At 43.0% G+C, this 14053-nt stretch overlaps 2 protein-coding genes across 5 annotated transcripts in view; one reads left to right on the forward strand and one right to left on the reverse strand.

Moving 5' to 3' along the window:
* Positions 1-286: 286 nt before the first annotated feature.
* On the reverse strand, positions 287-7333 carry ARL6IP6 (ARF like GTPase 6 interacting protein 6). The gene is made up of 5 exons (XM_083414125.1): positions 7020-7333; positions 6236-6289; positions 4347-4479; positions 1970-3565; positions 287-1709 (listed from the first exon to the last, which is right to left on the reverse strand). Exons 1-4 carry the CDS (start codon positions 7327-7329, stop codon positions 3472-3474), a joined length of 591 nt encoding a protein of 196 aa, XP_083270251.1. The 5' UTR covers positions 7330-7333; the 3' UTR covers positions 287-1709; positions 1970-3471.
* An 845-nt stretch (positions 7334-8178) lies between these two features.
* PRPF40A (pre-mRNA processing factor 40 homolog A) overlaps positions 8179-14053 on the forward strand; it is a gene marked incomplete at its 5' end in the record, with an annotated part of 70327 nt that continues 64452 nt past the window's right edge. For 2 of the 4 annotated variants that reach the window (XM_083407147.1, XM_083407146.1), the window contains 2 exons: positions 8179-8592; positions 10928-11065. In XM_083407147.1, the coding sequence (XP_083263273.1) occupies positions 8179-8592; positions 10928-11065 (552 nt within the window). Of the gene's footprint in view, positions 8593-10927; positions 11066-12748; positions 13532-14053 lie in introns of those variants that run through there. The other 2 variants (XM_083407149.1, XM_083407148.1) reach the window with 2 other exon arrangements.

Genomic DNA, 14053 nt, shown 5'->3' on the forward strand with positions numbered 1-14053 from the left:
TGCAGTTTTGCATGCTTTTATTGGTAAGTGGGGTCCCTTCTATTGGTGAAGGACAATTCAGAGAAGGACAAGGGAAGGACTGCTGCACAACAGCTATCACACATAGGTGTTTCTACTAGCTACTACTTAGAACTACATGTACATATTAAGGTGAGCAATAATATTCATTCAAGAGGGGCAAGGCACGATGTGACTGGGACGTTACTGGTAACAAAATTTAGTAATAGAATAAAAGATAAATGATCTAACATCACCAAAAGCAGAATAAATGACCAAACACCACTAATAGTAAACAAGATTAGTTTATTTGCAGTAAACAATTTACAAAAACAATGGGGGGTTTTGTGACGCAAAAAAATACTGCATGGACAAAATGAGTTCGGTACAAATATCCATTTCCAGTTAAAAAAGTCAATTATTATATTCTATATTTAAAAGGAACATGTGTTTATATTATACTTTGCCTTGGACCCAAAGGGCTGTATCCGACACTGCAGGTCCATTGGCACAAGGAGCTTCAGCCCCTCCCCATAACCCTCAAAATCACATCTAGAAGGATGGGAAGCTCTCCAGAGAAGATTTGGGGGATGCACAGCAGGCAAGGATAGGCAAGTCCCGTTGCACCCATGCAACCCTGCAGGCACAGCATCAGCTACAATCCCACCCCAAATGTTCTGAATGAATGCGTACGTTGCCTGCCCACTCTCCCTTCCCAAATGCAGCCTTCTGATGGTGCAGCACACTACATTCAAAAGGACCCCCAATCTCAGAAATGCATGGGAAAGACAACAAAGTTCTACAGAGGGAAAATAGCAGGATGTGTATTCTTTGGTTCAGAGCCATACATTAAAAAATCTAGTCAATTAATTATTTGCCTATTTGCATACTTTAACTAATCAGGTGTTGAAGTCAGATAAGCATGATACATTAGTTTTCATTATAATTAGAATATTTTAATTTGTTATCCTAGTACTCATTTTAATAGTATACATATTGTAATCAGTGCTTCTTCTTTTTTTAAGGAAAAAAAGGTGCCGGTACTCACCATGAGGTTGTTACAGGAAGTGCCACACTTTTAACACGTGGAGAAAAAGAAAGGTGCCAGTACTGCGTCCCCTGAGTACCCCCAGAAAAAGCACTGATAGTAAGCTATAAGAGAACAGCCCTGCTGTTTTAAAAGTGTAACAAGCAAAATATACAGTTCTGTTTGGACAGTGTTAAAATATGGTTCAGTTTTACATGCAAGAGCCTCTGGCCTCAGTACTTCCCCTGCTGTCGCTGTGAGAAGATGTGAAACTTTCACTTCTGCTTTCCATTAACTATGGTTTGTCACATCTGACCCTTCAAACTGTGGTTAATCTTAACCATGATTTCTGGAAACAAGTAAGAACTGTAAACCAGGGTTTGAAGTCCAACAAAAGTTTCTCTAAGTTCAAACACAGCAGATGTATAGGGACAATAAATCTTCCCTTTGTGCCAGTGAATTTCAACCTAATCGGAAAACTATGGTTAATGGAACAAGGCAGGAATCCAGTTTGATGTTGGTTTCATATTCTGTCTTGTTCCTAAGCTGTTTCCCAATTTGGATGAAATGAGAAATGAAAGTAAACTGAGGAGTTCCTGGGGTTTTCGCACCTGTTATGAAGGGGTTATGTGCATGCTCACATGCCTTATTCATACTGAACTTATTTAAGTCAATACAGTGGTACCTCGCAAGACGAATGCCTCGGAAGATGAAAAACTTGCAAGACGAAAGAGTTTTTCGTTTTCTGAGTTGCTTCGCAAGACGGATTTCCCTATGGGCTTGCTTTGCAAGATGAAACGTCTTGCGCCTTTTTTTTTTAAACCGCCAATGCATTCCTACGGGAAACCGTCAATACGCAGTGGTGCTTCGCAAGACGAAAAAACTCGTAGAACGAAAAAACTCGCAGAACGAATTAATTTCGTCTTGCGAGGCACCACTGTATACGATTATCAGAACCTTTGCTATGGCCATCAGGTGATGCGAATAAAGTTTTATCTATCTAAGATTATCAGAACCAGGCCAATAAATAACTGTTAGTTGAAACAGAAGCAGAAGTTTCTGATCTTCTCCTTGTGGCTGCAACAGGTGGACAACAGAAAGGAGCCCATGAATCCAAGGTTAATACACATAACACTAAGCCATAGTTTATTTTAGCACTACACACTTTTGCAGCCAGTCTCGCTGAGAACAGAAAGAAACTAAACTGAGAGCAGGGACAAAACACATTACAGCCGCATTAATACAATATTGGTGTAGTCAGAATTTTGACCCAACACTTGGAGGTAGTGAAAATTAAAGCAGTGCTTTCTTAGCTATCAAGTGGCACAATCTACACATACTTCTAATTGAAATCCCCCCCCCAGCACTCCTAATAAAAGTATTATGTAACATTGTTACAGCTTGACAGCTGGTCCTGAACTGATGCCTGCCAAATGGGAAGCCCCTCTTTCTTAGCGGCATGAGGGAGCGAGCGAAGCTGAGAGTTGAGACTTGTAAATTAGGGATCAGCCTGCAAGAAAGAAGCTATGTGATTTTGTCTTCTAGGTCTTTGACACGCATATAGCTGTCCTAGCCCTTCAATGACCCCACAGCAGGGCAAAACTAGGCTTTATTTCACCTGGGTCAAAGGGTAGAGTTTGGCACTCCCACGTGCACTTGCATATGCATACACAAAGGCTGGGGGACTCAACTATGCCTCACTAGAGGTTTCACCCAGGGCAAAAAAACTTGCTACTCCCCCCCCCCCCCCCCCGGTAGGGCTCTGCCCTAGAGATAAGAATAAGGTGGTTAGCAAGTTTATTTGCACTGAATTTATGTTCTGTATGTAAACTTTTTTTCCCCAATCTACAAACCCTGTCCTTTTAAGTCTAGGAACAAAGTAAGTCCCATAGTGGAAATTGAGTGAAATTGCAGGGTCTCTCCTTTCGCTGCTGTCCCCTTCTCCCAAATGAAATTAAGTTAGTGTAAATCCTCTGAAATCGAATGAGCACAACTGATGTGATTCAAACCTCCCCCCTCCCACCCCAATTTTGTTGCTATGTATGCAGCATGTCAAAACCAAACCTGAAAGTTCACTGAATGGTATAATAGAATAATGGCAATTATTATTAATCCAGTGGCTATTTTGAGCATTTTATCAGCAACAATCCTGAGCTAATTCTCATGAAGTGGTTGCCTCATGAAGTCTTTTGAAAATGGTGCAATCATTTCATGCAGCCGGACATTTTGTGTACACCTCCTTTCCTTATTAATCTGTCTCCACCCGTTGATTTGTTTTAGAAATGCCTCCAGCTGCTTCCTAAAACATTTGGCATCATTTTGGAGAAAGCATATTAAAACAGAGTTTGAGGCAAGTATACTGAACACATGGATGGTTTGCTTGTGTGAAGGCAGCTTCAAGCGTCGTCTAGAAAGCTGTCTCTCTATGAGAAAGTTCTCAGTACAGACTAAAGGAGACACCATACCAGGGCAAGAGCTGCCACTATTCCATTCAGTATGGCCATACTATAGCCCATGTGAAAGGAGTGCCCAGTCATTCGCCTGAAAAAAAGCAGAAAAGCAGTATGTAGGTAACAAGAACATTACAAAAGCTAAAATTAAAACTTTTTAATCCTAGTCATAGTCCTATTCCAAAAATGAAAAATTATTTCATTACCACAATAGAAAGCCTGAAGAAGCCAAAGTATAGCAGATTATTACCAATTCCCTTCAATAAAACTCCCACAAACAGCAAAAACACAGAGAAATGGGAGTATATTCAAAATATTCTACATACAGAAAGCAATAAATATTGGTAATTTGGGGGGGGGTAGTTCACTGTATATATTGTAGATCATGGATTTAATTATTTTTTATCTTGACTTAAAATTGTTTCAGGAATACTAAAGTAAAGGTAAAAGGACTTTATATAAGATATGAAAACTTATGATAGGACACACCCTGCTGGCTAACTTGTAAAATTGTTTAATATGAAATCTCAGAAAGAACACATTCTTTGTATTTTGTGAATACAAGGCAACAAAACTGTCCTTAACATACAACATAACAAATTAAACCTATTTTACATCCTATCACGTATAACAGTTTATGGTAATACTGCATTTCTCAACTAAAAACATAGAATTATTGTACTCTAGCTAGTCACCATGGACTCTGTCCCGGTGACTAGTCCAACACTAGTTGGCATAAATTTGTTTCCTCGAATATCAAGTTGTAACAGCACCAGCATATTTAGTAACAAGCTGTTCCTTACATATCTATTATAGTGGTTTACTAAGCCCCGTATCTGGTCGTATTTCAGTCTTACGAATAAGGAACTCACTTGAATCGTGCAGGTGAGAGTGGAGTAGGAGGAAACATTCCCGGTTCAAAGGAATCAAAATAGGTCACTGTCCAAGAAAAACTGCAACATGAAAGTCCACTCATCAAGGAAAGAACAAGTAGACTCCAAAATCCTTAGGGAAGAGAAACAAAGTGAAAACCTGGAATACAATTTTAATTTGGCCACAGGAAAGATGCATCAACTCCACTGTAGAATAAAGATCAAATTCAGAATAGAAGTAAACTAGCAAAATGATAATTACAATACAACCCTACAAATGTTTACTCAGAATTAAGTATATTGAGTGGAACATGTTTGCATTATATGTGTGCAGAATGTTGTAATTTTCATTATGGTTAGAACAAAACTAGCATTTTTGTGTCTGATCTATGGAAAGTAATCATCCATTGAGTTGTTACTGTTCGCGCTATTCATAATCTATCTGGAGCCAAATACCATCTGTTGTGGATCTTCATGTAGTTCTCCCTCAATGAATTGCAGACTGTAAAGTTTATATTTCCCACCAGAAAAATTTTCCAGTCTTCCAAATCGATTGTATAGCCTAGGTCCCGTCCCCACTTTAGCATGTTCTCTCCTTGTACCTCTTGATCTGAAGGTACTTTTTCTATCTGTAAATTTTTTAAAGTGTTTTTTGATTACTTTGTAGTACCTCTCTTTCAAATTTTGAAATTTTGTTTTCAAATCCCCTAGTTTTTATATCTTTCTCATACGTTGCCTTTAATTGGAAATATTCTAGCCAATTTATTCCCATTATTTTTAGTTCTTCATAATTTTTTTATTTAGTGTTTCCATTTGTTTCTTCTGCTAATTATCTATATGTTGGCCAGATAGTTTTTATATTATTTTTTAGTGTTGAGGTTGCCTCTAATGGAGAGATCCACCATGGGGTTTTTTCTGTAATTCTCTCTTTCGTTCTCTCCCATACCTCAAATGGGGCCTTTCTTACTAAATGAATCCTTTATGTAGTTGTATCTTCCAATAAAATAGATATCTGTGCCAACCATATATTTTGTCCCAACCTTCTAACTTTAAAACTTCAGTATCTTTTAATAATATCCACTTTTTCAACCAGTTTCAGCACGCTGCTTCGAAATATCTTCTTAAATCTGGGACTGCAAATCCCCAACTTTCTTTTGATCCCATCATTATTTCTGATTTTATTCTGGCTTTCTTCCCCTGCCATATGAAATTGTCAAGGTCTCTTTGCCAGCTTATGAAATACTTTGTCCCAATTATTATTGGGATAGTTTGAAATAAAAATAGGATTTTTTGTAATATCACCATTTTAATCATTGATACTCTCCCCCCTAATGATAATTTTAATTTGTTCCATTTTTCTATATTCCCTTTAATTTCCTTCCATTTTTAACGTAATTGTCATTAAATAAATCTGTGTTTTTATTTGTAATCCATACCCCTAAATAATTTACCTTGTTTTCTATTTTTAATCCTGTTGTTCTCTCTTAACTCATTTCTATCTTTCTCCCCCATAATTTTTGTTAATAATTTTGACGTCTTTATTCAAATCCTGATACATCGCCAAATTCTTTCATTTTTATTCATGCTTACTGAATATTTTCTATTGGTGTTTCAGTTGTTATAAATACATCATCCGCAAATGCTTTTACTTTAAAACACCATGTTTCAAGGTTTATGCCCTTTATTTCTTCATCTTTCCTTAAAGCTATTAATGTTTCCAATACTGTTATAAATAAAAGTGGTGATAGGGGGCATCCCTGTCGTGTCCCTCTTTCAGTTCAAATCAATTTTGGACAATATATTGACACATCGCCCAGCCCTATTAGCCAATAAACAAAGCCTAAAATGAACAGCCATTATTCCAAAATAAAGCGACATGAGCAGCTTACCTAAAATGCTTGTTTCTATATTCTCATCGGTCTTCCCTTTTTCAGATCGCAAATCTGTTAGCAGAAACAGCAAACAATGAAAGTTGTAAGGCAAAGCAATTCTGGGTAGAAATTGTTCTCTAGCAAGTGGCACACCCAAGCATTTTTTCTTCTGCCGCACGACTAGACAATCATTTTGTTGCATAAAAAAAATCAGAATTCAAATGCCTGTTAAAGTGTGCCACAGGTTTTTAAGCAGAAGTATGCGGGTGGCGCTGTGGCTTAAGTCCACAGAACTTAAGTCTACAGAGCCTAGGTCTTGCCGATCAGAAGGTCGGAGGTTTGAATCCCCACTACGGGGTGAGCTCCTGTTGCTCGGTCCCTGCTCCCGCCAACCTAGCAGTTCAAAAGCACGTCAAAGTGCGAGTAGATAAACAGGTACCGCTCTGGCGGGAAGGTAAACAGCGTTTCTGTGTGCTGCTCTGGTTCGCCAGAAGCAGCTTAGTCATGCTGGCCACATGACCTGGAAGCTGTACGCCAGCTCCCTCGGCCAATAAAGCGAGATGAGCGCTGCAACCCCAGAGTCAGTCACGACTGGACCTAATGGCCAGGGGTCCCTTTACCCTTTAGGGATCACTATGGATGCCTTCCTTGAAATTCCTGCATTGGAGGGTTGGGGTTGGGCTAGATTACCCTCACGGTCCCTTCCCTACGATTCTATGGCTGCTGGGAAGGAGCTAGGCCTAGCAAGCGGTATCCCATGCACTGAGACGTCTCCTGCCTCTTCTCCTCGCCCTTTCCTCACCTCTCAGTACCAGGCAAGCGATGGCCAGCAGGAAAGCCAGCAAGGACACGGCCAGGAGGCAGCACAGCACGGAGAAGGCCCTGCTCGGCCACCGGCGAGCCGCCCCGTCCGGCAGCGGGGCCAGTGTAGCCCGGGACACGGGGCTTCTCCCGAGGCCGCCCAGCAGCTCTCCTTTGCCGCCGCCTTCCTCCTCCTCCTCAAGCTCCGCCTGGAGGTTCCGCGCTACCTCCCCTCGCTCCGGCGGCCACGGAGTGCCGGGGGGCCCCGCGGTGCCGTAACGGACCGCGGTGTTCCGGTAGCGCACTGCCATGGCAACGGCGCTTTCGAAATTCTCGCGCGCGAAACGGCCGCCGCGGCGTCGCCCAGTCAAAGCGGTTCCCTCCCCGCCCCCCACGCGACTGCCTCTAAACCGGAAGCGTATCTATCTCGCGAAAGGGGTGGGACCGAGAAATTGCCCACGCCGGAAGAACGCATCGGGAGCCCCGCCCTCGTCTGTCTGTCTGTCTGTCTGTCTGTCTGTCTGTCGCACCTGCCACCCCACCGCCTCGCTCGCTCAACGGATTAAACAGCTCAGGGCCTCTTAAAGGGACCGAGCGAGGAAGCAAGCCAAACGCCTTCGCTGTCTCGCTCCCTCCGCCCGCCCTTCCAGTTCAGCGGAGGGACCTCTTGGCTTTCCGTAGCCACGCCCCCGATCTCGGCTCGCGGGAGCCCATTTTCCCAGTGTCCTTTGCGCGCACGTCCCCCTCTGCTCCCACTCTGTAGTTTCCATCCTCCTCAGGCCCTTCCGTTGGATAAGCCCTGACCCCACGCGCGCTTCTTTTTTCTTTCCCCTTCGCCCCCCGCTTTGCTTTTTGCCTCCCGCTGAGGGGAGGAAGAGCGGGAGGCGGCGGCGGCGGCCCTCAATTCTCCCCACAACCCGGCCTGGAGTGAGTTTTTTGTTCCGGCCCAGCCGCGCGCGCAGGGCGCTCCTCCTTACGTGTCGGTGAGCCTGACTTTCGACGGAACCCCTTTTCTCCCATTGCCCCGCAGGGCGGCCGCTGCCGGCCCCCGTCCGCCCCTCCTTCCTCTTCCCGTTCGCTCCTCCTCTAACGGTTCCGCTTAGACACCCCGCAGCCGGGAGGGCAGGCTCGCCGGAGCCGGGCCCGGTCCAGGGGAGGCGATGTCAGGCGGGGACTCGGCGGCCGCCGCGGCCTCCCCTCAGCCGCTCCCTTTCTCCCTGCCCAAGCCGCCTCCCCTCATGCAGCTCAACCCCGGCGAGGGAGTGCGGCCCGTGGGGGCTCCCGGCCCGGAGCAGTCGCCCAAGAGCAGCCGCATGGGAGGCCGCCCGGATTGGCCGGCCGGGAAGCCCGTCAGCCTCTTGGCTCCCCTCCTCCCGCCTCGAGGGGAGCCCGAACCCCTCCTGCCCTTCGGCCCGTCTTCCCGCCAGCCGCTCCGGGGGAGGCTGCTGGGCAGGTGCGGAGGTGGTGGTGGTGGCGGCGGCGGCGGGAGCCTCCTCAATCCTTCGATGCGACCAGGTGGCGGCGGCGGCGGTGGAGGAGGCGGCGGTGGCGGTATGGGCCGAGAGCCCCTCATGGTGAGTGGAATGGTTGTGACTTGTTTTTCCCGCTGCGTTAACTCCCGCGTGGAGTTACCCGTTCATTCTGAGCGCTTTCAGCGTGATCCTCAAACTCTGAAGTCGAAGAGTAGGGTACGGTTCTGGTCTAACCTGAGAGGAATATGGAGATGGGTAGTTGTTATAAGAGGTCCGGGGCAACTTGCAGTCCGGCATAATCGCCCTTCTCTGATTCCCACGCCCTACACACATCCCCAAAAAAGAAAAAAGAGTGTACTTCATGCTTCTAACATAATCGGTTTCTAATAATGGAGCTTTTTCTGCACAGACGTCCTGTCCTATCTTGATCTCTTAAGCACATCATGTCCAAAGTCCTTTTGTTCAAGTTTTGGGCTACTTCGTTACCAGCAAGCTGCTTATCAAGTTATGTATTAAGTAGATTCATACTTAGATTAACCTTGTGCTTTTCAAATAGCTGGATGCAATGTGTGCTCATAAAATGAGAGAAAAGGGTAACTTTTTGTTTGGTGACGGTAATATGTAAATTTGGCGTTGGGCCTCTAAGGTAGAAAATGGCTGTTTTTAACACAATTTTTAGTTGCAATTTTGTACATATGAAGAATGGTTGAGAGCAAGGCCCAATCAGGTATTCAGTTTAGTGTCTGAAGACAATCATGAGAGGGGAGTGGGGGCATGCTGGCAAGATTTGTCCCCTCCTATGCCTCATCTTCCCCTCCATTATAGCCCATTGCTCCAGGAGTTGGAAGATAAAGTTCTGTAGCAGGGAACCTCTTGTATGTGGAGGTATACTAAAGGTAAGGTAAAGGTACCCCTGACCATCAGGTCCAGTCGTGACCGACTCTAGGGTTGCACGCTCATCTCGCTCAAGAGGCCGGGAGCTGGCGCTTGTCCGCAGACAGCTTCCGGGTCACGTGGCCAGTGTGACTAAGCCGCAGCTGGCGAACCAGCGCAGCACATGGAAACGCCGTTTAGCTTCCCGCCGGAGAGCGGTCCCTATTTATCTACTTGCACTTTTTGGGGTGCTTTCGAACTGCTAGGTTGGCAGGAGCTGGGACCGAGCGACGGGTGCTCACCCCGCCTCGGGGATTCGAACCGCCGACCTTCTGGTCAGCAAGTCCTAGGCTCCGTGGTTTAACCCACAGCGCCACCCGCGTCCCACGGAGGTATCATAAATTTAGATAATTGGTAGTGCTCACTTGCCAATACAGTAAGCTGAAAATAATATGCTCATGATTGTCAGGATAGTTTCATATTTTATGTTGTTCTTTGTTGCCCATTACAGGGTAATGGCCTGAATGGCAAATAGGTGTATACATGTTAGACACATAATGTGGGAAGTAATCCAATAATATGCTGTTTTTAGTAGTTGTATTTAATTCTATTTAGTTTTTTAAACAATACTGCTTGAGTTCCTTTAGGAAGTTAAAAACTGCAATTCTATCAAACATGCAGCCCCCATCCAATTGTGGTTGGATGCATGAGACATTGAGTATCCATCATGATTTGCCATGCACTACTTAAGTGCAGGTGGCATATCCTTCAGTTGGCCTTTATATTAATACAGTGAGGATTGCAACTTAAGGCTGTTCTTCAGTAACATCTCTAAATGTGATAAAAATTTCAGGACATTCTTGGTAATCAGATTGCTATTTCTGTTTTTATCGAGGCTGAGTCAATGTTTAAGCTTTCTACAATACTTTAACATTATAAAGAAATTAAAATTCATAAAAGCCTAGCAGATAGGGAGGATACTTGGTTGGATCCACGGGAATCCTACTGTTAATGAAAGAGATTTTTATACAATAAAGACTTCTGTGAATGATAGTGGGGAGAGGTGGTAGTTTTTCCTGATTGGATCAGGGCATCTACACCCAGTTTCATTTGTTGGAGTCCATATTAAATACAAACCTTTTTCAAAAATTAGGGAAGTCCTGTTCATGAAAGAGCATTTTTAAATCTCACACAATGTTCTAAGCTATACTCTATAGCTCTATAACTATATAGCTCTATAACTCAATGTTCTAAGTTACTCTATAGGGTAATGCTGCAAAGAATCAAAAGTTTGGGGTTTGCTTTTGTGGAAACTCTGGAAAGCATTCAAAACCAGTGGATTGGAATATTATAGTTTGAGAGTAATCTACTTTCACATTAGAAAGCTTAAGAAGAAATATATTGATGAATCGGAGAATTTCATGGAAGCAAACAACATGTGAGGCCATAACTTTATTATAGCAGACAACAATACCTAAATGACCTGACTTGGAACCCAGAGAGGTTATTTCCATTGTGTTTATTATCTTGGAATCTTGATCTGTCACGAATATTGTTTTTTCAGATGGGACATCCGGGTATGCCTCACTACCCTCCCATGGGAATGCATCCTATGGGCCAAAGGCCACCCAATATGCCTCCAGTCTCTCATGGAATGATGCCTCAAATGATGCCCCCTATGGGAGGGCCACAAATGGGACAGGTAAGTTGGTTTTTGTTGGTTTTGTTAATAGCGTCTTAAAAGGTGCATTTTGAAGCATGAATTTTAATCCATTTTAGGGTTTTCCGTAACTCAGTAGGTGTTGATTACTCTGAGCTTCACATCACTACAGTTTTTAAACTACCTTTTCTTTTCTTTTTGGAAAAAAACACATTATTGACTTCATTGAATTGAAAGTTGTCTTGCAAGTAGACAAATCACTTCTTCTCAGTTGAGACATATTTTAATTCATGTAACCAGTAGGTCCAAAAGAAGACAGAACCCTACCACTGTAATGCCTTTTATAGGAGTTCCTGAATATTTATAGTTATGGGGCCTTTGTGCTGTGAAGTGAAGGGGTTTAGTCCTTATATGATCAGAGTGACGAGGATATATCCGTGAGAGGTATGGCCAGTGAGCAGTTGAGCCCTTTCTCTCAGCGCTTTACTTTCCCTGTTCTCTCAATTGTAGAGGCTGTAGCATTTCATTTGTCTCTTCCATGGTTATCTAGAAGAATCGGAAATAATAAACTCTGTCTAGCATTTGCTTCTCTGCTTCTCCATCATTGGGAGAAATCCCATTTCTGACGATAGTTAAAGAAGACTTTACTCTGCTTAGGATTGCCCCCGGCTGTCAGATGCCTTTTCAGTAAAGCCAGCAGCTTCCAAATATTTCTTCCCTGATGTCCTAGTTGAAGGCGAATAAAGGGAACCCTGTCGTAGCATGCAGTTCATAGATCAGATTTGTGGGTGGCATGCTTCCAGATTATGAACAGTGTGACAGCTTTTTAGTTCAGATGCTTGTAGGGTAGCGTAAACAAGAACTAAAGAGAAGAAGGAAAGACATGCAAAGTAATTTGGGCAGTGAGTGTTATTTTCTGTAATTGCTCACTTTCAACGGTGATTTTTACTACAAAAGCTTTGTATTCTCCAGTGAAGCTTTGCTGGTCAACTTTCCCTTGGTTAATAGTGTCAGTAAAATTTCTATATTCCGGTGTGTATTTTAGAGGTAAATTATTAGAAACAAGAATTGTTTTTAAGTAGGTCAGAATGTGGTTTGGTATCCAGAATATAGGAGTTTTGTATCTTAAGAGTGTGCCTATCCATCTGTTTAGACTCCCACGTCTGCCCTCCCATGAACTTTTATTTGTTTGTTTAGAACCTCTCTCCTTGTTGCTTTTGGGGGCAAATACCCATAGTTCCACTGGGAATGTACCCACAGTATTTTGTCATATTCCATTGGACCTTTTCCCTTAATTTAAATAACAGCTTGTTCCTACTGATGATAGAATTCACTTTCTTCTGCCCTTGGTTTATAGTGACCCTGAACTTGAAAATTGTGTGCATAACCCATAAAACTAATGTTGCCTCAAAGTAGTTAAAGCAGGGCTGTTAAACACACAGTTAACAGGCTTTATAACCATGTATTGTGGCCCATCATATATTGGATAAACATTGAGTTTTGTGGCTCACCAGGATCAGAACAAACTGGATTTATCAAGTTCTGTTAATGTGGGAAGCATACAGCTTGTGTCCTGGAGGCTATTAATCTGGCATCTCTGAATTAAGAAATCCTTTGTTTCAAAAGCTACTTGGATAGAAGCTTTTAGGGAGCATCTCTAGCATGGAACACAATTATTTGGAAGCAGCAGTGGGGCAAGACTCCTTTCTTCTCCTGCTTCTACAGGATGGTGGGGAATGGGAGGGCCACTCCCATTCTTTCTTCTCTTCCTCACGCTTCCAAGAAAACCTTGTGGATTGAGGGTGGAGCAGTAGCCCTACCAAATACCTCTCCCTCCACACAAGATGGAAGGTAAGAGGGAGCAGTAACCTGATGCTCCCTGAAGATACATGGGAATGGGGTCACTTGGCCAATCCTCCAGGGACTGTCACTTTATAGTGGGGGGTGATTTCCCAAGAACTTTTTGTGGGGCTTGCCAATCAAATTGGCTGAATATGGCCAATTGAATACATTACACGCATATGTAAAGTCCACTGCTCTTGTTGTCATCCACTTGTTGCAGTCCCCCAATAAGGGCTGATGAAAAAAATCAGAAATAAAACTTCTAGCTTTCCTACAAAATTCATTTCCAGTTAAAATATCATGTGCATACACAAACAGATTAATTCTTCATAGTAACTGCATTGGGTCTCTGCCTTGAATGGCTTTTGCTAGACCCCCACATAACCGTTGCCTTGCAACGTCCCAATGTGAAGAATAGCCCCCTTCATCATATTTATGATGCTTTCAGGAACAAGGGCAGTGATGTGGTTTTAAGCAGCTACGGTAGTTTGCATCCCTGTTGCATGCTTTTCTCAGCTTTTTTTAACAGTTCATGTTTTTGAACCCTGCAGTCATAATTCTTAAACTTTATAGTACTCTTCATCTTGGAACATCTTTGCAAGCATAACTCTTACTCCAGCCCTGTGAGACAAGTTCTTCAGGTATTATCCTCTGTTCATAGATGAGGTAAATGAGCCCTCAAGATTATTAGAGTTTACATAAGTCACATGGATTGGGTTTGGGAACTGGAATTAGATGCTTAATTGATTTGGGCCCCATTCCTACAGTGTTTCATGAATAGTGCTAATATTTTGGGTTATTTAATATTAAAACACTGAGTTTTGGGAGCCCTGTATTCTTGAGAGAACCTTTCTGCTTTCCCCTCCACCCTGAAACTTCACTTCTTTTATCTTTTGCTTTGGGTACCCATTTGACAGACCACTATGAGTAGCTAAAAAATCTTGCCCTTATTTGTTGGCCCTCTAACTAATAATCCCATGCCCACAGAAATTCCTCTGATCACGTAAGACCTTAAAATTTTGTACCCGGAAAACCATTAAGCTATTGGATAAATATTCTGTTAGGAGTATAAAGCACTTTACATAGTTATATTTCTTTGTTATGCCCCAATTTATTTATGTTTGAGCAGAATTAAACACTATTTCTATTAGCATAAAAAGCTACATATGTAGCAATTTGTATTAACTT

This window comes from Podarcis tiliguerta (assembly GCF_965153285.1).
Source record: "Podarcis tiliguerta genome assembly, chromosome: 1".
Lineage (NCBI taxonomy): Eukaryota > Metazoa > Chordata > Lepidosauria > Squamata > Lacertidae > Podarcis > Podarcis tiliguerta.